Genomic DNA, 25,067 nt, shown 5'->3' on the forward strand with positions numbered 1-25,067 from the left:
TATCGAACAAAACATGAAGTTCATGAAAAGGGTATACAGAAATAGGTCCGTGCAGAACATGGCTGATAACTTCTCCAAAAGTTTCCTTTATCTAGCGGACTTGTGACATGAAACAGATAACGAGGGCAGTTTTCATCGGGAATACTTTGCCTAATAGAAAATGTTTTGGAAACAGATACTTCCTCAACTGTGCAACGATAATATCTAGCTTGATAGGAGAATCACCATCACATAATGTGTACCGTTGGAAACAAGTCATGAGCTAAAATATTTTTAATGCATTCTCCCCTTTCTTTCGCTATTTCCATGTCTCTGTACACTTGTTAAAGTTGATTCTTCCCCATTAGCTTAGAAGTGATATTTTGTGAAGAACTGTGTGCCTCAAAGCATGGTAGGTTGACTTCAAGTAAATCAGACAATTGTTGAAACAAATGTCTCCTATCGAAACTGGCGGTACTGTTCTGATCAATGATTCATGATACTGAGAAGGCGAATCTTGACACTACCATTCACAGGTTGTTTAGTGAGAAAGCTGCCAAATTGCACTGTTTCAGAAATCTCATAGGAATTCATATGTTGATAAATAAATATGTTGACAACAAGTCTTTTGACATTTTCATCAAAATACTGGCTACGATTGCCTATAAAGATAATGATGCGGGACACTCTCACAGTGATCCATTAAATGAGAATTATTAAGACCAGGAAACACATTTCATATCATTCAAATTTCATTATACACTAAATGACACTCGGCGACATACTTTTTCTCGTTTGTCCTGCAATTCCTATGGCACTTTTCTGGGACCGTTAAATCGTTTGTTCCAACTTCATGTCTGGCTTCACAGCATTGAATTTACAATTCTTTTTTTTAAACAACAAATTTACTTTGAACGAATTTTTCCTACAGGTAGGGAGACTCATTTTCTAGCGCCCTTATCCTCTCTATGTACCATGTTGCATATAGTAGATAATTGATGCAGTGAAATTCACGAAAAACTGGAAACATTAACTCAACAGTTTAAACGTATAATTTGTAATTTTCTTCGTGATCGGCAATAATAAAGTGTTTTACAAGTGATACCAGTGAACGAAAAACTTCACAATACCTGCACAGTTTCGATTTGTCACTACATTTCTTAACAAAAACTTCAAACTATGTTTTCAAGCTTTCAATATTTGTGCGTAGCGATTGAATCATTATTTGACTTTTTTCCTCATCCTTTGAGCCAAGAGCATCCTGAACCATCTTTACTCACATCGCAGAACTTCTCTTGTAGTCTAAAATCAACATCTTATAATGATTTTCTCAAGCTGTATTCTGCAGTCCTCACAGCTTCTTGTGAGCGAATAGCAGCAAGTTGATATCAAGTTGACTTTTGGAGAGGAATGACTAGAGAAAATTAACAAAGGTCTTTCGGAAGAACAGAAAAAAAATCAATTTGTTATACATCCTTACGAGAAGTAGTTTTATTTCATTAATATAAACCAATGCATTTTCATCTACACTGAGCATCAGTTCTTTTATTTCTAAAGGAATAAATCTATGTCCAGCATTTAAAAGAGGTTTTAATATTTCATTTGCCTTTTTAAACAGTTTAAATTTTGAGGATAGGTATTGCGCAGATTATGTATTGGTTTCTTGCTCATACTTTTGAATATAATAACTTATACAGTTTGGATGTGCAAATAAATTCGCAGCAGAAACTTTCATATCGCTTGATCTGCTACTCTGTCACAAACCTCGTCTTGATTTGGACCTCCTTCATTACTTTCTGATTTTTCTAAAACTTTGTTTTCACTTTCAAAATAACTTGTATGTGCATTTTTTCTACCATTTTTCCTCACGTGTATTTCTTACTTGTTGCTCTGGTTGCTGCAATAACACACTATATTTTCTTGCAGCGCTTTTCAATATTGCATCTTTGCGTATTTCAGTAGTTTCACGAACTCGTTTTTGTCCAGAGAACATAATTTTTCTCTTGGTTCCTTTTCACATATAACACATTTTCGTTTGTCAAAACTGTCTTTAAATGTCTTCAATTGCACACCAAAACTTTCTTCACTCAGTTTAGAAATATCAGCCATTGCTTAAATAGTTATTGTCACAGAAAAATATGAAACAAAACATTTTTGTAACTTTGGAATATTTTTACTCGAAAACAATTACTTTCATAGCAGACGATAAATAATCTTGAACAGTGGCGCAGCAAAGAGGGTTAGGGTGAAACCCCCCCCCCCCAGAGCCATTGGTTTTAACATAAATGCAAATTCTAATATAGTAGCTTATGCATATGAAAGAGCTGTTTCATACGCATAAGCTACTATGCATATGAAAGGGCTGATCAAAAAGCCCCTTCGTAAGGTATTGCTGATCAAAAAATCCCCTGTAGAAGGTATTTTTGATTAAAAAAATCCCTCCAGAAGGTTATTTTTGATCGAAAAACCCATTCAGAAGGTTTTTTCATCAAAAAACTACATTCAGAAGGTATTTTTGATCAAAAAAACCTCCTTCAGAAGGTATTGCTGGCTGCGCTAGTAACCTTGAAAAATATTGATTTACTCAAAAGATTCCACGCTTGAAAATCGCTTGGTTTCATTCGGAGTTATTAATTTTTGTACACTTTTTAGTAACTAGAATGTTAAACAAAAAACGTCAGAGATATCTCACGTAAAAATTGTGGAAATAACCAGAGCCGCTTTTATGACGTAACTATTACATTAATTGACTTTCTAAGCCGCAAAATTCTCAGTTCAAAACTAAAATTAAATTTACAGGTACGCACGTTGCGAAAAACGTAATGAGCAAGTGAACCAAAATGGCCGCTATCTTTGTTAGCCTGTAAAATTATTTTGCGCAGGATTCAACATGTCTACCCAAGATATTCTCATATTCGAACACCTACAGATCAAGATTCTAAAGAGAAAATCTCTGGACCTAAAAATTTTTACGGGCATACATTGTGGGGCCTGGAATAAATATGGTAGTACGTAGAGGAAACTCGTAAAAATTTCACAAAATTAATTTTGTTAAAAAGATCATTAAACACTATGTATAAGGTATTGAAGTGAAAATTAATCCGCCAAATTAGTAAAACAGCACTCTCGTATAACATAAAAACTACTATTAAAATGTAAATTAATCCGCCAAATCAAATTTTTATCTCCAGTCTCACCAGACGACTACGTTAGCGCATTGGCAGATTATTTTAAATTTTTTTGAAACTTTTCATTTTCTTTTTTCTTTTTTGTGCGTGTGTTTGAGGATTAATGATGCCAATTAGGATTTTGTGGAATTAATGTCCCTACTTTAATGGTGACAACGGAGAATATTATTCCTTCTTTTTTTTTTTTTTTCTATTTTTTGAGCAATCACGATTGCTTGTTGTTCTCACTTGACCGTCCTTGACGTTACGCTGATTTTTCAGCTAGGACCAGGGGTCTCTGCAGCACTCCCGCCCACCGCCCTCTGCAGGCGCAGCTCCTCTGGTCCTGAGAGCTGTCCCCCGGATTCCGTTTCTCCTGGTTGGTAGCGTCCATAGTCCATGTCCTACACACACGCCCCCTCATACACACACGCCTACGTGCATTAACAGAGGTCTACGCACACACACGATTATACACACGTAACCGCCCAAGAGGAAGGGCAGGCTTGGGGGGACAGGCGCCGTTTCTAGAAACAATAAATCCAATGAGTAAGGCTCTTAGGCAACTCGTGATTGCGAAACACATAATTTGAATTCAAAATTGCAGAATTCAAATTAATTTCGCTTAATTGAAAGAAAATCAGTACAAGCATCATGGCGAGTACTATTGCTCAACTGACATTTTTTTATTTGTTTTTTATGCAATCGGACCTGTACTGATGAAATTTTTTGGAGTTAATCATGACGGAGATCTTCAGAGGGAGGTGTAATTTGAATACGCTGATATCATCATTTTAATAGAGACTTTAGGGAATGTTTCTCTTTCCGAAATGAGAAGTTTTTATTGTCTACATTTAAATGGGAACTTAAAAACTGCCATGCTTACTCTGATTTAAATAATATTTTTCCTCTGAATTTTTTGGTATTTTAATCAGGACCGTTTACATTTTTTAGAAACAGTTGATTTCCTTCTGATGGGTATTTAAAGGTTTGATGTTCTCACTCTAAAGGGACAGTAATAGAATCAAAATTTGTAGTGACTGTTGACCCTATTTTGTGACGATTTCTCCGGTAAGAAGCTATGTTATAATTTAGACAGCCGGTATAGCGCTGATCATCATTTGACGGGGATCGGGATTATAAGGGAAATGTTTGACTGTATTTAAGAACTGTTGACCTCACTCGAATTGGAATTTTTGAGAAACCCAAACTAACTTCTTTACAATTCCTGAACGTTTTCCTGATTTATTTTGTGTGATTTTTTGGGTGTCTTCCCAGTTTCGCCAACATTTAATTAACCTCCCCCCCCCCCACACTCCCCCATGATTTTCTAGTTTTATTCATACCTTTTTATATATTAAAGGAGGGGGGCAATTTGAAATGTCGGCAAAACTGGGGACAAACCATTTTTTGGTAACTATTTGGATTCTGCCAGTGTTGACCATTAACTTGAATCGATAAAAAAAAAAAGCATATGAAGTACTTTGATTTGATTTATAAATATTTGTAAGAAAAATTGTAAACGAAAAACAAATCAATAATGTATGCATGTTTTAAATAAGTATGACAGAATTGGCGCAAAGACTGGTGAACAACTTATTGTAAAATCATAGGCTATGTTCAGGAGCAGACAAAAGAAGAAACAAGATGTATTTTGGCCAATCCAAATTAAATGCCTCAAATAGAGGATTAATGGAAGGAAGGTAATTTTGATTATTAGTGGATTCTGATTCATGAACAACGTGAATTCTTTCTCACCCGCGAAGACACAATTTGTTTTTTTCCCCAGCTCAATGATTCTATGAAACATTTCTTCCTGCCAGAGGCCATATTACTGATATGTACTCACTCTGGACTTAAAATTTTTGACTAACTTGATCTTCGGCCAAGTCACCAATCAAAACTGAATGAAATGGAAGCTTCTGGAATAAATCCTAAAAATTCTTCATGTTTCTAAAGCTGCAGTCATTCCTTTTCGCAATTGACCATCTCTCATTACTTTGAGATCTTTATAACTGAACAAATTTTGATAGGCTAATAAAAATTCTTCCTTGTTAATTTATTGACCAATAAAGTGCGCTCGCTCCGGGCATATATAAAGTGGCAAGACCAGTAATGACACTTAAAAGACAGAGATTAAAATGAGTTGTATCGTTATTCAATGAGGAAGAGCCGTAAAGTTTTATTCTTCCATCCATCGGAAAATTTCGGTCTGCTGCAACTTCACCAAGTTTCGCTTGTTTATGATTTAGCTCGAGCGTTTAGTAAATATCAAAAGGTAATGAAAAAACGAAAATATACGCTGTGAAATCGAGCGTAAAAATTTCAGCTGGTGATTGAAACATCAATGAATCATAATTTATGAAAATCTTTAGAATATGAGGCGATTAAACTAATTTTAGTTAAGTACACCGCAAGCTTTACGTTTGTAGGTTTAGAAAATCCATTCCATTATACCATTCTGTTCTAATATTTCACATTTGAATTTTCAGTAACCTCGTTATTAACAACTTCTTGCCATCTAATACAAACATTTTCAATTCCTGATTTATAAAAATCAGGAGGCTTTGGGTCAAAATGTAAGGACATGCTAATTTGTTATTTTATTTTTTTCTAATATTCTATCCTGTTTCTGTTAATTCCAATTAGAATTTTTAAATACTCTCGTTATTAACAACTTCTTACCATCTAATACAGACATTTTCGGTTCTGGGTCGATAAAAACCAGTTGGCTTTGGGTCAAAATATTAGGAGATACCAGTTTGGATGTGAGCCTATTTTTCAAGCTTTTGTCATATAACGCTCGGAACAAAGAGAAATCAGATTGTGCAGCATCGGGAGACTATGGTGAGTAAGGAGAAATGCCGTAACACATTTAATATTTCCTCGTTTCATTTTAAACAGTGTAATCTTTCTTAATCATGTATTCAAATCACGCTTTATAACAAGCTTTTATTAACTTTACATGTATGTATTTGTCTGTGTATCTATCTATGTATGTATGTATGTTTGTTTGTGATGGAATAATTTTCACACACTTCCTGTCATCGGATTCCTTTGAAAATCGGCATGCGAACTTGGACCTGGTGACAATACAATATTCTAAAATCAAAATTCAATAATTAACCACTAATTATTAATTCCGTCTAATTTTGAGCAACATTTTTCAGTTGTCAATCGCTGTAATAAACTAGTCCGCTACTGCAATATCTGAATTTTCTTTATTCCGGTTCCTATTAGTCCAGTCAATAGGTAGAAAAAAACGGGCTTGCCTTACAAAAAATGGGGTCAAAGATTTTATTTTTTAAATTTGTGTATACTAGTGCCAATATGAAAAAACCAAGTTATCCAACACGAAAGACCTCGGAAGAAGTTTTAAGGGCCGAAAACCCCCAAAAATTTGCGACTTTTTGTAATATTTTCAAAATATCTCAAAAATGGTTAAAATTACAAAAAAACTTCCAAAGCAAATGTTAAAGGGGATTAAATTTCCTTCAACTTTTGTCATTATAACATTTTTGTTGCATGAAAAACAAGCGAGTTACAGCTTCTTGAAAGTCACACTTTTTCTGAACCCCCCAGCGAAGTGCGTGAAAGCAAATCGGATAACGGAGGAAAAAAGGAGAAACGCCGGCAGTCTGACCTTGGAAATCATTTGTCTTTCACAGTTCAGGGTAAATGCCTCCGTTCCCTTTAACTTAAACAAAACACCCCCATTCCATCCCCCCTTTTTTTTCCAAATGAGATGAATCGACTCAATAGCTACTCATGTTGGTCACTTCAGGGTTTGAGCGAGAGTATGGTTTATCAATTTGTGTGTTCTGTATTATAATTTTTTTCCCTAGAAATGATTACGCCTGACCACGGTGTTTTTTTTTAATTACTATTATTATTATTTGCGAAATCAGTTTGCATGAATGCGAAATAAAGATTGTGAAGGAGAAGGAAATTGAAAATCTTCAAAGATGCAGCGCAAAACGGCAAAATGAAGAACATCAGCGTTTTTTAAAGTTCTTAAAAGAAGTGACAATTCACACTGCCTGTCACAAATGCTATATCAATGAGCAATCAATCTCTTCCCTTGAAGTAATGGTTGAACCTAACATGTTAACTAAATTCCTCAAGAAAGATTACTGGCAAATTATAACAACAAGAATTGTCTTATTCAACTTGAGACATATTTCGAAAAGTGGCATTGAAGTCAGACAGACTCAAGATGATGCCGACTTACTTACTGCTCTTTCAAAGGCAAAAGAAATTGAAAAGGTTGTTATAGTGGGCGAGAGGATATAGATCTGTTGGTGCTGATGACAGCTTTAGGACAGCCTTTCAGCATTTTGTTCTTTTTAAAACCTGGAAGAGGGAATGCTTGTGATTTGTTTTTTTCCCCACTTTATCTTTTAAGTTTGACCCCAGCAATATTCTTTTCATCCATGCGTTTAGTGGGTGTGATACGATTTCTGCAATCTTTGGCCAAGGCAAAATTAAGTTGTACAAAATAGTCAAAAAAACTCCTGAAATTAAGGAAGCTATGGAAGTATTTATGGACCCAATCTGTCATCATGATGCCTTAGCTGCAGCTGGAGAAAACATTTTGCAAATATTATGCACAGGTGACGTAAAGTATTTGAACCTATCTTTGAATACTTTGCAATTTAATCTTTTTATGAAACTAGTATACAGGGCTAAGATAAATCTTGCAGGGCTACCTCCAACGTGCGGGGAGGGGGGGGGGAGGATGCTTTACGTTATCACTCATATCGGTTCTACCACCAAATTCAAAGTTGGTTGGGCAACAAAATTGAACCAGAGAAATGGGGTTGGGAACGAAGAAAGCAAGGTCTAATGCATGTTGACACGAAAAGAGATTCAGTTACTCAGAATCTTTTGAAGATCGTGCCTTGTACCTGCAAGAAAAATTGTACTGGAGCCTGTTCTTGTTACAAGGCAGGTTTAAAATGCTCCAGCACGTGCAAACACTGCAGTGGCACAAATTGTGAAAATGTTGCAGATATTTCTTTGGATGAGACTGCTGAATCTTTGGATGAGACTGCTGAAGAAGATTTGTTCCAGGAGCTTTTGGAATTACCGCAACAAGGAGATGAACAATTAAAGGATCACAGCTTCTTTCTACCCCCTACAGATTCTGAACCGGGAGAACCTGGACCTTCAAAACGGCTTCGAAGAAGATACACAGCGTATTCTGTTGCCCTTTCTCTATTTGCTTTAAGGTCGAATGAATCTCTCTGTAACTCAGATCTGTATTATTCTGTCTGTAATTAATCTGTATTAAACTTCTACAGTTTGATTTTCATTTTGAAAGGTAATTCTTTTAGGTTTTTCATGCCTCAAAATGTCAGAGGTTCTGCAGAAGTATCAATTTCTGCAGAATTTTTTTTTTTTTTGGGGGGGGGGGGGAAAAACCTCAAACTACTCTAACTGTCAATAAACTCTCTGAAACTAAATTTTCTATTCAAGTTCTAATTATGACGCCTTGCTTTCTGTGTGAAAGCTTTTTTTTCTTTCGGAGTGGAGGAAAACTGCCTATTTTCAAAGAGCTGTAGCAAGCTTGTTATTTGTGCTACAAAAACATTGTAAATGCAAAATTGTAGGAAATTTTATGTTCTTTAAACTTTACATTTAAAACTTTTTTCTAAGTTGAACCATTTCGGAGATATTTTGAAAAAAACAAAAAAAGTCATAAATTTTTGTGGTTATTCGGCCCCCAAAAGTTCTCCCGGGGTCTTTCGTGTTGGATAACTTGGTTTTTCCATATCGGCACCAATATGTACAAATTAAAAAAATAAAATCTTTGACCCCATTTTTTGCAAGGTAAAATGTATCTATTGACTGGACTACATGCTTAAAACTTGAACTTAAAAATTTTGACTGAGATCCAAAAGGCCATCATTAGAAATTTTGATACAAAACCAATTGTTTTTTTTTTTTCCTCTCTCTTGATATGTGATTGAAAAAATGCTGCCTATACGGCAAAAAAAGATTTTCAGTAACGTGGATAATTGATTAAAAATGGAAACTTGTTAAAATTTGGGGGGGGGGGGGGGGGGGTGGAAAGTATTATCGGTTTCTTTTAAATCTTAGTGTTTTCTTTCGTAAACTATCTAGAAACAATTTATCAGGAAAAACTGTCCCGACTTTTTTTTTAATTCATGATTTCTCTTCCGCTTTCTTTTTTTGGAGAAGAAAATATCAGTTTAGATTTAAAAGGGGCCTTTTTTGAGTAAACTGACCAGTAAATAAACAACTTTTTTTTGAGCAATCACGATTGCTTATTGCTTTCATTTGACTATTTTGATGTCCTATGATTTTATTTTCCCACCAGCACACTCTGCAGCATCACCGTCGACCGGCCGCCTCACGTTGCTGCTCCTCTAGCGAAAACCGTCTCCAGGTTGCTTCAATATCTTACACTTACACGCATACATACAAGCACGTACACACACGCGCGCAAACACATACACACACATACATACACCTACACACACAAACACATACACTCACTCAAACACATACACTCACTCAAACACATACACACACACGCATGCATACAGACACCTAAACATACACAAACACCTACACACAACTACCCAGACACTCATGCCTGCACGCAGACACAAACACATATGCCCACACACCTACACATCCCCCCCCACACACACAAACACTCATACACAAAACTACCCACACACTCATACCTACACACAGACACAAGCACGCATGCCTACACGTACATACACATACCCCCTACACAAGCACACATACCCCCACACACACACATAAACACACATGCCTATACACACACACACACACACTCATGTTTGCGAAAAACATAATTTGAATTCAAGAGGTCAAAATTCAATTTTTTTTTCTGGTAGTTTTTAGTTATTTCTATGCAAAAACTTCCAAAAAGAAAATGACTGGAGAATGCCGTGTTTGTTCATCGGTTGAGGGTGTTCATTCATTGGGTTGGAGCATTTTTTCCGTTTCAACCCTCCAAAAACCCTGAAGCAAAATCGTGAAAGTTACCCCACTTTTCTAAAAATTATTACATATATCACTTGAAATATTTTAACTGTCATGTGCAAAATGATAGAGATTTTAATAATATTATGAATTTTTGAAAATCAAAATTACACATAGGCAGGAGCGTGCACGGGGGAGGGGGGAGAAGGGACACCTGTTGCCCCGGGCCCAAGCCGGAACGGCCTTTTTTAAAAAAGAGTAAAATATATGTAAGGACGTAGGGGTAAACAATATGAAGGGGAGTCCGTAAAAGTGATTCGTGACGTTTCCCAACATTTCTGTGCACGACCATGCACATAAAGTATTCCTTCACTAGCCGGTCTACTCTATTTCATAATTTTAAAACATTTATCGTTTCAAACATAATGTTTGAGTTTTATATTGAGTAAAAAATTAAAACACTAAGATACGGATTATCCTGAAATATAATTTCAAATTTTTCTCATGGTTTAAAGAAAAATGATCAAATTACCATCAGCTTCTTTTCAGAAAGAGATCTTTCAAAAACCACTGTAAGCCATTATCATCTTCAAGTGTTCCTCTTTTTGGTGTGAAACAACTTCAGAACAGAAAGGAAATGATAGTGGAATAATGAGAGAAACCAAGGCGAAATCAAAATCTATTCTTTTAAGTATTCTGACATTAACTGCTTTCGAAGTTAATAAGGAAATGAAATATTTCGTTTTCTTTCAACTTATCCACAAAGACTTTATTCTATTGTCGCCAAAAATAGAAACAAAACATTCAATAAAAAAGTCAACCCGGGAAAACAATTTCCTTGGCTGAATTCCAGAACCGCGATTTTTGTGACTAATCTAGTAAAAACGTTTCGACTTTTTTTTTTTTTTTTTTTGGTTCATGGATAACTATAAAAATAATATTTTTCTACTGGAGGGAAAGCAAGTGGGTAAAAACAAATTTCCGGACTTCAGTTGCTTTCTTGCTTTAAGTCTTTTTTTTTTATGCCATTCATTATAAGCTTTTTCTTCCATTCTGGATACATACGTACCTATGAGCTTCATTACTTTCCTATTCGGCTTTTATGACTTAGAAAATAATTAATGAATGAAGACTTTCTTAGTTTTTACGATAGGTCTGAATAGTTATCATTAACATATTATTATACTTTTTAACTGCGTGCAAGAAACTAATTGGTATTTGTCCGACCGAAAAGTAAATTTAAAACATGGGAAAGGTAAAGATAAAATTTTTCGATCGTAAAATTAAAACATTTTTTTCTCAAAATAAAAATTCAAAAATTCTATCCTTTTTTTTCTATTAACTAAAAAAATACTCAGTTCCTTCTTGACAATACCACGACTAGAATCATCTTTCTGTTGGGGGAAGGTGGTCTCAAAAATATTTACTTGTTAAACTGCCGCAGTAGAATTGGCAATGGGTGCTAAAACAAATAATTTTGGGAGAATTTAATCTCCCTCCTATTTGTGGACACGTGTATGAAGGTTTCAAGGAACCACTTTTTCAATCAGGAAAGCGTGATCTTTTGGAAGCTGTCTTTTGTCGAATGACTCGTAGAATAAGGAATCACTACATTTTAAATCTAATTCAAGTGGGACTGGAATAAACGTTTTGCTCTTTCCTTTTAATTCGTCAGTAAAATTTTAGGATAGTCCACAAATGTCTAGATATTCGTTAAAAGTCATTTGAAAAAATGCATCAAAAAATATAGAGTAAGTCGGCAGGGTAATATGCTCTACATTTAATAATATTTACTTGTGTTAAAATAAATCCTATAACTTACCCATATTTTTTTTTCTGAAGAATAAATATGGTTAAGCAAAGGTATGGGACTTAATCCAGGCCACCCTCTATCCACTAAAAAAATATTTAATAAAATAGATTAGCCCAGTGAGGCATTATGACCAAACAAGCAAAAAAATATGTATACCGTATGAATTAATGACTGCCTCCTTTTTGAAATCGATTGAAAATTTAAAACAAAAAATCATCGCTTTTTTTGTGTGTGCTTCTCTTAACCGCATTGTATAACAAGAACGATCCAGAAATTTTTCAAGGGAGGAACAGTTTAATTATTTGCGTGCCCTTTACTACCTATCCCAGTCTGCAAATGTTTCATACTAAGACCTTAGGAAGGCACCAAACCTCTCTTTCCCTAACTTCAACATTGTCAAAAATTGTATAAAATTGCTTTTTTTGAACTTCAATACAGAAAATTTACCAGTGTAGAGTCCATCAAGGTTGGGGCTAGAGCCTCATCGCCTATCCCTTGTATCCACCCAGGGGCGGCAAATAGGAGGGGCGAAAGGGGGCGGTTGCACCCCCAAATTTTTCACTAAGAATAATAAAAAAAAATGGGTAAATTCAACTTAGAAAATTATTTGCCTGCATTTTCAAAACAGAAAAAACTGATTGAGAATAATTGTTTGCCTTTTCCAAAAAAGTAATCTCTTAATATGGGTTAAATAATTCAAAATTGTGTACACCATGTTTTGATGGTGCATCTTGTATGAGATGCCCGTACAGTGTTGAGAATGCGCAATTTTTACGCGTCAACTCCATGTCATTTTACACAAACTTTATGTTCATATTATAGCTCAATGTTTAGCTAATAAGTGTTCATTGATTCCTTGGGCCACAAATACATTTTAGCAACTCAATGTATTATATAATTTCATAGAAACGTTTTGTAAAAACATGCTATTTTTGAAAAACATTCCACATCAAAAAATAGCACCTCAACAAATCTATCTTGGCTCTTTACTTGACAATCTCTGAATACACAAGATGGTATTCAAGAGTTAAATCTATAAAAGCCTCCTGGAAGAATGACTGGAAAGCGACCTTTTCAGTGATAGAAAATCTCATGTCATTAGAATATCTATGACTTTGTTTGAATGTTTGTTTATTTTATTTATACTGCGGTGCAATTTTTTTGAACAGTCTATCATAAAAGCAAAATGGATTTCAATCCGTTAATCTTAATTCTTGGATTGACAATTGAAACGCATAGTAATTTTCGCACTAATGCATACTTGAACCAAGTGTGTGACAGAACTTTCCATAAAAGATTTTACTGTATACCATTGTAGAAGAGGTGACAAAACCCACATGAAGTTTTAGTCAAAATATTAAATCAATATTTTGAATAAAATAAGCGTTTCTTAAGAAATTGAGACAGAATTTGATGAGATACATTTATCATTGGTCTTAAGTTCAATATTATGTAGGTCGGTTATAGAAAACGAAAAGGAAAATATTACACTTCTAAGTAAAATTTCCAGCATGAGGGAAGAGGAATTGTTTTGTGAACTGCGACTATGCTTTTTAATGACGCAAAATAAATACTAGCCGAATTTAAAAAGCTTTCTTGGTTACTTTAAAGAGCGGGATCTGAAGGAAATGTGTTTTTTAAAATAACTTTCTTGCTCCCATTATTATTATTTTAACTGTTTCAATCAGGTCTTTGAAAGATGACTTTTGTGTCTCAGGAGGTTAGGGAATTACCTTCGAAGCGCAATGAGGCAAGCAAGACCTTCATCTTTAGCTATACTGGTAATAAAGCAAAACACTGGATATTGATTAAATACAGTTACAAAATCTTCTCTTCTTTCTGAGTTCAAAAATAGCAGATTAAAACTTTACAAAAAATAAAAAGTACTATCGAAAAATTTTGTGAGATAACTTAGTTACAAAATAAAATTAAAGCTTCGGTCGCAAAAATGTTAATTTTTCTTAACAAACTTAATTATTCTTAACATTAAAATCATTTTATTATCCCTTCCTGTTAACCAATAAGTATTTTATACTGTATTGAGGAAATTCATGTTTAAGAAACTCGACCCCCCAAACGAAATGCTGAAATGCCGCCCCTGTATCCACCCTTGTTGTATTGTGAGCAAATTCTGTGTATGAGGGGCGGAATCTTTTCCCTTTTTTGTCTCTGAAAAAAAAAATTTCTGTAAATGAATGCTAATCGGGAAAATGTTTCTTTCTTCCGCAGATATGGAGACATGGTACCCGCAACGCCAACTGGCAAAATCGTCGGAGGCGTGTGCTCGCTGAGCGGCGTGCTAGTGATTGCGTTGCCTGTGCCCGTCATCGTCTCCAACTTCAGCCGCATCTATCACCAGAACCAAAGAGCAGACAAGAGAAAAGCACAGAAGGTGAGTCCATTCCGAAAAACCCAACGAACAGTCCACTTAGCTCTTTCGTTTACTCCGAGGGGTCAAATTAGACTCAAACTATACCTGAAAATAATCACTTGCCACCTGGCGACTGAAGCTCTCACTTTGGAGACTAAATTAAAAGTCCACCGGTCGCATATTAACATCCTTTACTCATCTAGGGACCTTGTAATAGTATGGGACTGATAATTGGCCAGCAGACATCAATGCGCTGACCACGTCTTTTCCCCCCGAAACTTGCCTGTGAACAAATTTCGTTCATAAGAAACTTTGAATTCTCTTTTCAATGCCTTTGATTCCTCCGTGGCACATTTCGAATATTACTTAGTAGAGCTTGAAGAAGTGCATGCTCTGTACAAGCTACATGCTCTATGCAAGTTATCTTACCTAACAAGCAATAAAAGAGATGAGTGACTTTCTACGAGATAGTCATCTAGCAGTCTCCAAATTTTTACGCGGTCTCTATCTAAGTAAAAGTTGCTAAAATGCCAACCGGTCACTTTTTAAAAGATCTATTAGCCACACATAAATATTACTTGATTGAATTTTCAGTAACAAATCATTTCTATTTCATCGGACAGTTTTGTAAATACGATCCCAAATTCTCACACGGTGTTCCAGTTGTCAATACCTAAGAAAAAATCATTTGTACACTTCAGTTTCTTTTCTATTCTAAGAATTGATGATTAAAGAACCGTTATATCACTTTTATGAATCATTTATGCATATAACGTTTCAGTTAGGTCTCGTATGCCATTATTTTCATTTCAGAAGTGTCCTGCCTTCTAATCATAAAAACTATCTAAAAACGAAAAATTGAAAGTGTGAGTTATTGGGTCTAATTCAAACCTAGCCAAAGATGTTGTAAATTATTTGTAACTTAAGCCTTCTAATGTTGAAATCTTTAAACCAAATCGAAAAACCTTGGGAGCTTAGTAGAAGTAACTAAGCCACAAAACGGAAAAAAATAACTTGAAGCGAGTATCATAGTGTCAAATTTGCTTTCTTACCGTTACTACAGAAGTTAAAATTAATAACTCTTGTGCCCATGCTGTGTCACCTTTTTGTTTAACTAGTGTATACGAATTAACGAGTACTAGTGTATACTTATTGATGTAGACTTGCAATTCCTTAGTTATAGATAACATGGACATTTTTTTCATCTTTCAAGGAATTGTATGGAGTGTTAAATATGTCATGAAAATATGTGATTCAAATAAAAAATTAAGCTATGATGACATTTGTTTATGAACAAGTTTTTTTTTTTTTTTTTTGATATGCGCTGTACTGAAGTGCGGGTAAGCGTCCGTATGTACCTGCTTTGCGTTTGCATTTTCCCGGGCTTTTGACGTAGAGCTTATGCGGAGAGAACAGCCTTCCCCGAAATAATTCTACTGGCAGCTGTCTTATAGTTGCGTGTTGAAGTCAGGGAAAACAAACTAAAGCTCTACTAAAAGTCTGACAGAAGTTTATCTTTTTGACATGCATATTGCTCAGCGTATTAGTCGGGAAAAAGTGTTGCGAACTCACTAAAAGAAAAGATGGTTTCAAGCCGATACATTACATTTGCATTATTTTTACAATAAAAATAATATTTCGGGGCAGGGTCCCCCCAGTGTCCGTCTCTCCCAAATACAACATTCCTATTACTACAATTTCTTCTTTTAAAAGCATCGTTTTTGAGTAGGGAATCTCCTGATCTTGAACTGATTCCATAGGCAGAGGCCTGGTGGCAGACGTTCCTCCTCTCCAAGTTTTGTTAGAACTTACCTAGTTCTGTGTCGTATGGTAGTATGACTGAAATTGCAGATTCCTATTCAAACGTAAGGCACAGTATGGAAAGTTTACAGAGTTTTAGTTACATTATGTTGCAAAAAAAAAATTATATTGCACCAAAATAAGGTGCCAATTTGCTGGGTGCAAACAATATGGTAAGGTGTTTTTTTCGGGAGGGGGAGGGAGGTTACATACTCAAATAAGCACCAAAATAGTTATATTCTTCTCCGAAATATCCCAAAACTGTAGACCATTCTTTGTAGCCAGAAGGTTGGCATTATTTTTGGTGAAAACGCACTCCAAGCAGTAATGACCCATGCGCGGAGAGTTTTCTAATGGTTCTGGTAACAAAAATGTCAAAGAATAAAATGAAAGAAAGGAGAATGTTATAGCAAATAATTTAAGAAAATTATATATTTTTATGTGAAAAAATAAGGTTTCTTTTACAATGCTCAGATTATCTTGATGATCGTTAGAATACTAGATGTCTTGAGGATATTCAGAAATGGGAAGAACACTGCTTAAATATACAGTTCTCCGAAGCAGTTAAAATCTTTAATACAGTAAACTCCTGATTATCCACGGAATAGGGTGGCACGGTAACCGCGGATAAGCGAAAACCGCGGATAATCCGAATAATAGGTTAGTGTATACAATAACCAAAAAACATGAATATTACTCACACCTACATTTAAATTATAACTAAAAACATTGCTACATTGCATCTACTAACATTGATTTTAAAAAATATATATGTAAAATCTCAAAGCGAACAATAACGCAATCATAAGGGAAAAAAATTGTGAAAAGACTTGCGGATAATCCGACCCCAATAATCGGGAGTTAACTGCAGAAATCTTCACAAATTAAACTGCCGTACACATTTTACGTTGTAACATACTCTTGAACGAATCAGATACCCAACAGTAATGTCAAAAGTGATTCTAATTGAACAAAAGTCTATTTATTTCGTGGAATTTGTTTATACTAAGCATGTTTGTAGAATAGGCATCCTTAAATATTAAAAATTGCGACCCTCCCATACTTACTCTCTCTGTATAGGATTTTTTTAGATAGAGTGAAAGCTGAATGTGATGAGGTTTGAAAAATCAAAATCTATTCCTAGTCAATTCTTACTCAAAGTAACAGAATCTGTGTTGTAATTGAACAGGCAAAAATTGTAGTCTGATATTTAAATAACGTTTTTCTTTTTAAATAACACTAGCAATAAGTTTTTTATTGCCCTTCCTTTAAGAACGAAAATAGATACAAAATGTTCAACACCATTTATTTTCAAGATTGAACTTCGGTACCAGTGTTTATTTTTGACATTAAAAAACGGGCTAGACAAGTACTTTTTCCACAACCAAACTTCTTGAAGTAAAATGCAGCGCATCCAAAAAGCATTAATCATCTTGACTTTTAAGTCTCTCTAACTTTTTCTGCAAACATTTTTATCTTCTCGAAATCCATTTAGCACATAAATTCACTCGTGGCTTGACATTCAGTTTTTAAAAGCAGTAAAAAGCTATCCTTTGCACTTTTCCGAATTTCATACACAATAATTCATAATTTTAACCCTTTCCATTTTTTAAAGTATAAATTTGCGGCTCCAAATTTATTGCACCTTTTTCTTCTAAATTGCGGCAATAATTCTTTAGGATTGCCGTGATTCAAAATATTTTTCGCTAAATAAATTTCTCCCTTTAGTCGGAATTATTCTCAGAGTTGGAAAGTAATTTCTTAAACTCAATACTATTTTAGAATCTAAACTGCCTTAGTATGAAAAAATCGAATACTGAAAAAAAAATTTAAAAGGAAAAACAGTATTTTTAGTGTATAGAGTATAGAATAATGGTTGTATTGAGTACATTGTTTCTGGGTGAGAAAAAATAATACATAGCACATTTATACCAAATACTTCAACCAGAGATATTACTTCAATTTTTTTTCATGGCCTGAGAATACTCCTTCACATATTTAGAGTGAAATATACGAAAATATTTAAGACCGCAAAAGGTAATCAATTCGAAAAAATAAAAACATTCCAAAAATGAAATGGAGGATAAGAAGGAAAATGAAAGATGCATACTATTTTGATTTTTAGAATTTAGAAACGTTTGACATTTTGAATTTAAGATAGGCGAATACCCAAAATATTTTTCTTCGATATTCATTGCACCTTTTTAAAACTGTATACGATTATTAAATATGACATAAATAACACGTTTTGACTACTTGTTTGATGAAAAAAAAGTTTTTTTAACTTTTTGTAATTAAAAAACCATATTTTTAGTAAAAAAAACTACCACTTCCTCAACACTTCCAGTGTATTCACTATTTCATAATTTATAAAAAAATTTGTGTCTATCTCTTTGTTAGATACGGGTCATTCTTCAAAAAGTGTAACTTTTCTGTCACACGCCTTTTACAGTAAAATTCTTTAAGGAACAATTCATCTATCACTGCTTTTTAATTTCATCAAAAATATATCTACTTAAACCTCCCAACAATTTTCAATAATAATATTTATTTTAGTATATTTTTGGTTCACAAGATGTGAATTTTAATCTCCGTGGCATATCACACACCTTGTGTGACTGTTTATGTTGCTTAATAACTTTGTTTAATTAAAAGTATATACTTATTTATTTATTATTCCTTTCACAAGTGTCTAAAATACTAATTGTTTAAGTATATTTAATTGTTTTATATTGTGTTTTAGTTCGTTTTAGTAGGATAAGGAATCATGTCACACAATAAATTCTCCCCTCCGTTACCTAAACACAAAATGCCATTCCTCATTAACACGTGGCAGTAATGACATCAAATTTTATTTTCCATGATACAAGGGAGCCCCCTTGTTTGTTTTCAGCCATAAAGAAGTTGTGAGATTTTTGTCGAAAAACAAGAAGATCCATTTTGTTTGAAAAACTCATTGTGGTTATTGTGACTTCTCACATTCGTGAACTTGAATTTCAGTTATATAAATTGGTGTAAAAAAAAGAAGTGAACATATTTTCATATGCTTAAAATGTGCAGATTGTAGTAACGAAGAAATAAATATTTCCCTGAAAAATATATCCATTAGGCCCATATTAATGGAAAATTCCTCACCTTCGTGACAGATCTTATCAATGTCATTATTTCTGAGATAAAAATAAATGATGTAGGGGAAATACATCAATCTTAGGCATTCTACCAAAACTATAAATTTCCAGCACATTATCAAATTCAGTAAATACTATGTTTTTACACACATTGAAACTAAAAATATAATAATTAAGCCATACTTTAACTAAGAGAGCTAAATACTAGACTCCCACTAATCATTAAAATTGCTCATTGTTTGTAAAATTAACAAAATTACTACTTTGATATTAAATTGGCCTCGATTTTCAAACATTAAAAGCTTTTTTCTTTTTTTTTTTTTTTTCATTTCTGTGAACAAGGCATTTTTTTATTTATGAGTAAAATAATTGGACTTCAGCTGGGCCATTGTTTACGGTTGCCTCTAATGGGTAACACTCTCATGTAAGAATGGAAAAAAAAAGGTTTCAAAATTGAAAAATATTTGCTTTCAAAATTTATATTTCCTGGATAATGATCCATACTAGTTAGTGATATGACCCTCCAATTTGAAAATATTCAACTAAAAGCAGGTTTTATGGGTAAATGTTTTGAAAAATTCCCCTGTAAAACGTGATTTTTGCCCCCTAAGTTTAATTGATCATCATTTCAAAAACACATCATATTGCATGTACATTAACTTTTCAAGGTTTATATTACAGTAATATGTTCAATTATCATGTTTGCAAAGTTTCAAATCTTTAGAGTTAATACTTTTTTCACTAGAGCTGTTTGCATAAATAAAAACTTTGGAAAAACGTGGTTAGGGGAAATCAAGAAAGAAAAAGTATGTTTATCAGTTATGAGCAGTGTATTTGAGTTTAGCAAATTTCTTCTAGTTTTCTCAATAATTCTTCGATTTAAAAAGAAAATTCCTGATTTAGAAAGAAGAACAATAGGGTTCTCAAAATTTTTCAAAGAATCCGAATAGATTTTTTCCGAAAATTATTGTGTTCGCCTACCTTAAGAGAAAAATAAAACATGCAAAAATTACTTTACTGCTATACTGACCTTCTACTGTATAATACAGTAGAACATCGATTAACCGAGATTTCTGTTAACTGATCCGATAATGAAATTTTGTTATGTATATTTTTACTAATGTACGTTTAATAAAATGATGAATTTTCAATTCGAAAAAAAAAAAATACTTTCCGGAAATTTGTGTTTTTTAATGCATCTTTCAATAATAACAACTTGGTATTGTTAAAAAATATTTATTTTCACACTTATAACACTATATTTTCTATTTTAATATCTTAACTGGAGAACGATGCTTTTTATATGTTCATTTTCATCTTTCAAAAATATTTTATAGTACTAGAAAGTCGCCGTCACGGTATGACGGGTGAAAGTTGCTTCTATATTTGAACGAAGCAATTGCTTCTTTTATGATATTTTGATAGTTAAAATTTTAACCTTAACTCGAGTGGATTGACCCTAAACTCCAGTAGATAGCGCTAAATGTTGACCATTTTTTCGTTTCTTCATTCTCCTAAAATGACAGTCTTACCAGTAAAAGTTAAGTTACCGGATATAACTCAGTCTTGTCAAAAAAAAAAGGATTTACCCGCATGTCAAACATTGCCAAAAAATATTATCAAATTATCATGGCGTGGCGCGAGTTTCCTTGTTTGTGACATCAGAAGCGTTACACGATCATTGACTTTTATATATATATGAAGATTTTTTATCGATACATTTTAAAAATTTAAGATCATGACAAGTGTTACACAAAGTTTATATTAACCGAGATTTCTGACATCCGAGGCATTTGCGGTCCCAATTAGCTCGGATAATCAAGGCTCTTTTGTATTTAGAAAATTCCAAATGTTTTTTTTTCCTTTCCCTCACTTATTGAATTTTCCATGACGCCAAATTTTTGTTTAAAATTCAAAGCGAGAACATACATTTGACTAAAGTTTTGAGGCTTATTTCTGCTTTTCAATACGTAAAATCAACACTCTTGTAGAATCGTTTAAAATGGCTCCAATTACAACACATTTACTCTATCTATTTATCACCACCATATTCTAAAATCATTAATTTTCAATGTTATTTATACTTGTTACAGGTGCTTTGAAAAGCTCTCTATAACAATCAAATTTCAATGGATTTCGAAAGGGTTGTTCCAGAATGATTATATTATGTTTCTATTCGTAGTCGTAAATGTTTATTTCATTCAAAAGAATGTTGTATTGCACACGTTTCAGAGGTTAAATGTACCTTTCTGTTTTTAAAATAAAAATTTGCAAGTTACCTTTAAACGTTTGCAGTGTTCTAAACTAGTTTCGCCACTGCATTAATAGCTGTTTCGTAAAGTTTCAAAAAAGCACATATTTTTCCTCTGAAAGTTTTAAATGAAAGCGATAAAAGATACTTCATCTCAAATTAAAGTACTGCTCTCAAATTACAGCACAGCTGGAATGTTTTTAGAGAAGCATTTTTCATGCAATACTAACAGAAAATGTAATCCAAAACTTGGTTTGAATTTGTATGCTTTCAAAACATTCAGCTAAATGGAGAGATGTTAGTTGGAAATCATCAACATTAGTAATTGCAAATAGGGAAAGGTAAATAGGTTGTTTGGGAAAACAAATTTTGTTCTACGAGCAAAACATGGTTCTGCGACAAAAAGAAAAACTTTTCAACGAAACTAAGACAAATAAAAATGTATATATTTGCCACACATAACATTAATTTATGGTGTGTAAAATGTGTTTTCGCATTTATACGTTCTTGCATATATCTATAAGAAGTAATAGTATACTGTTTTACATAATTACGTATAATTTCAACGTTCTGAAAAAGAGTTCGGAAAAACAATTTTTTTTTTTTAAATCTAGTTAAAAGAATAAGCTTATTTTACATGAACCTGTATTTATATACAAGAACATGTGTTTATATCAAGTAAAGCTTCGATCTGCCAAAAATATCTCAGTGTGATGAAATTATAAAAGAATATAAAGTTTTAGCAAAACTAAAGAATAAAATTCAGCAAATTTTTCGCGACTATAATGTAAAACCGCAAATAATTAATCCTACACAGTTTTGTCAACCAAAAAGTAAAAATTCAGCAGCATTAATTTTGTCGGACGTAATCGTAAATGAAACTAGCATATTCATAACACTGCTTATTTGCTCAAATCAAAAGTTTATAAAATATTAACATAAAAACTACCCTATTTATCATTAAAAAAAATTCGGCATTTACGATTATTACTTTCTTGTAAATAGTTTTCACGGAATTTAAGTTTAAAAAGTCTGTAAAAAAAGTGCATGAAAAGGAAAGAAAAACTTTTTTTAAAAAACAATGAGAAATAAAGAGGAAACTTTTCATCACAAAACTTTTACTATGTTTTTCACTGAGATTATAGTATATCCTGAACATTTCCACTTCCACTTACAGGTTAAAATTGAATACAATACATTTGTTATTGAACGATTACAGAGGAAATTGCTTTCTACTTTGAAAACTCTGTCAGCAAAATTCCTTCGCTCAAAAATGTTGTGTAGTTCCCATCTGATAACGTTTGATCAAATAAAAATAGTAATAAAACGTTCACTACATTAAGCAAGTGAACAGATAGAGAGTATTGCAGTTACCTCATTGCAGAAAATACGTAATTTAATTAAAGCAATCGAGACAGTGAGAAGCATAGGGATATAAGTGGCAAAATTAAAAATTTGGAGATAACCAGTACAAATGGTAGGGAAACCTCTCCTCTGTCTTGGGGAAAGAGATAGAATTAGTAACCTTGGTAGGTGCTGCTGTACAGCATGATTTATGAAAAAAATTCAATGAAAGCCTACCTAGGACTATTTTTAAACACATTTTAATCAAATTGAAAATGTCCACTTACATCCCTTTGCTTCTCACTGCCTCAATTGAGATTTTGGCGATTTTATGTCCATAAGCATTTTATTTTTATTATTTTGTAATTTTTTTATTATTTTTTAGTCTTTTGTTATTCCGTAATCAATCAATCTAATATGAAAGTTTATTTGCTTAAAATAAAAATGAATACAAATTTTAGTATACGTTCATCAATTGTAAAGATAATTTTAAGTGCTGCTTGTTAATATCTTTTTTCTTTCAATCTGGAAAAATATTTTGATTTCCCGTACAGTTTGGCATTGAGTAAATCTTAGATTGAGTTTTATTTTGACATTCATTGCAACTGTGAAAAGTGTCTTTACTTCGGAAAACAAAGTTCAAATTATAAGGAAAACATGTGTGAAATTGTTTAGATAACTTTCCATTTTCAAAATGAGCAAATCGGATAGAAATTTGAGCATTGTATTATACAAAAAAAGAACAATGCATTTTATTTTTAAAAAAATGCGTTGGAACATTCTTTTTGACAGTACATTTGTTTCTATAAATGTTCACTTTTTTTTCATGGGTAAAGTGAAAAATACAATATTTTACCATTGAAATATTTTTTATTCGATTATTGAAAATATTTTAATCAAATGAGTGAGTAAATAAAAGAAGGAATGAAAAAATAAATTCATAATGAAGCAATGCAGAAACAAAGTCCTTAACTAATCAATTAATCTATGCAAAAAATAAGTGAGGGAAAGAAATAGTAAATTAATGAAAAATTAAATGAATAAATACATTAGCGAATTAGTAAATGAAGAAATGCAAATTCATGAATTAAAAAATGAATACATAAATGAATTAATAAATAATCGAATAATTAAAATCCTTTTTTTAACAGAAACACTTTCCTCTTTAATGAAATTCGAACACTTGATTGCGGAATGTTATCTACAAATGAGTCGTTTAGAGCAAAACTAGGGTAAGTCAGCAAAACAAAATTTTGAGTAATTTAATCGTTTAAGAACCACGTTTGCACAAAATACTTTGCTGTCCCGTTCTATGACTATCATCCACCAGCAATTGGTTAAACATTGACTTACGCCACATTCGCAAGAAGTAGAATAAGGTTTAAACTAATTTAAAATAGTGCAAATAAAAATTATTCAAAAAAAAATGACTTGCACCATTTTTCAAAGACGGATACAAGGGAGGGGCGATGATGGCGATAGCCCCCTCTTTGAGCCGAAATATAAGAACTCTCCATCGGCAAATTTTTTATATTGAAGTTCTAAAAACGGAACTTTAGATGATCTTCAACAATGCTGAGGAAAAGATAGTTCTCCCTCGAATTTCTTTTCATGTAACCCATCGGAACTGTGTATAGGAAGTTTTTCAAAGTTCAAAAAATTCAATTTTTACAAACTTAGATGATATTAGATTAGATTAAGGGCTCTCCCCTAAATAGTTTTTACATTAAATTCCAAAAAATAAGCAATAATAAGACACTTTTGATAACTTTAAAGTAAAAACCGTACACTCCTTCCGGAAGTTTTCGGGAAAGGGAGTTCCAAAAAAAAAACCTTATTTGAGACTAACTCTTGTGATGTTTGGAGGCGGAGGTTTGGGAATTTATAAAAGGGTAAGTATCTGAAATCGATCGCCCCCTCTTTGAATACTTTCTGGATCCGTCCTTGCCATTTTTGCTCTTCCCCTTGCAAATGCATAGTAGGGGAGACCGGGCCTAGTAGTGACATTTTCCTCTTTGATATTACCGTAAGATTTAAACTGATGTGAATCATTTAGTGCATCATGTCATTAGAGTAAATCTTTAGCAATGTATTTATAAAACAATTATCAACATTTTCAACGATTTTCACGACATAAAAAGGAATTTATGTAGCCTCTAAGTTTGTCTCAACCTGCTCCGTAGTGGAGCTAATAGTGACATGCTTGAGGCGCATTGTGACACACAAAAAA

General features: G+C 33.2%; 1 protein-coding gene across 4 annotated transcripts in view; it reads left to right on the forward strand.

The window, feature by feature from the left end:
- The first annotated feature begins 5,299 nt into the window (after positions 1–5,299).
- The window catches only part of LOC129222770 (potassium voltage-gated channel protein Shal-like), a 125,384-nt gene continuing 105,616 nt past the window's right edge, over positions 5,300–25,067 (forward strand). For 2 of the 4 annotated variants that reach the window (XM_054857305.1, XM_054857331.1), the window contains exons 1-2: positions 5,864–5,993; positions 14,173–14,335. In XM_054857305.1, coding sequence (XP_054713280.1) covers positions 14,183–14,335 — 153 coding nt within the window. In that variant the 5' untranslated portion in view covers positions 5,864–5,993; positions 14,173–14,182. Of the gene's footprint in view, positions 5,425–5,863; positions 5,994–11,744; positions 11,882–14,172; positions 14,336–25,067 lie in introns of those variants that run through there. The other 2 variants (XM_054857313.1, XM_054857321.1) reach the window with 2 other exon arrangements.

Source organism: Uloborus diversus, chromosome 1, assembly GCF_026930045.1.
Source record: "Uloborus diversus isolate 005 chromosome 1, Udiv.v.3.1, whole genome shotgun sequence".
Lineage (NCBI taxonomy): Eukaryota > Metazoa > Arthropoda > Arachnida > Araneae > Uloboridae > Uloborus > Uloborus diversus.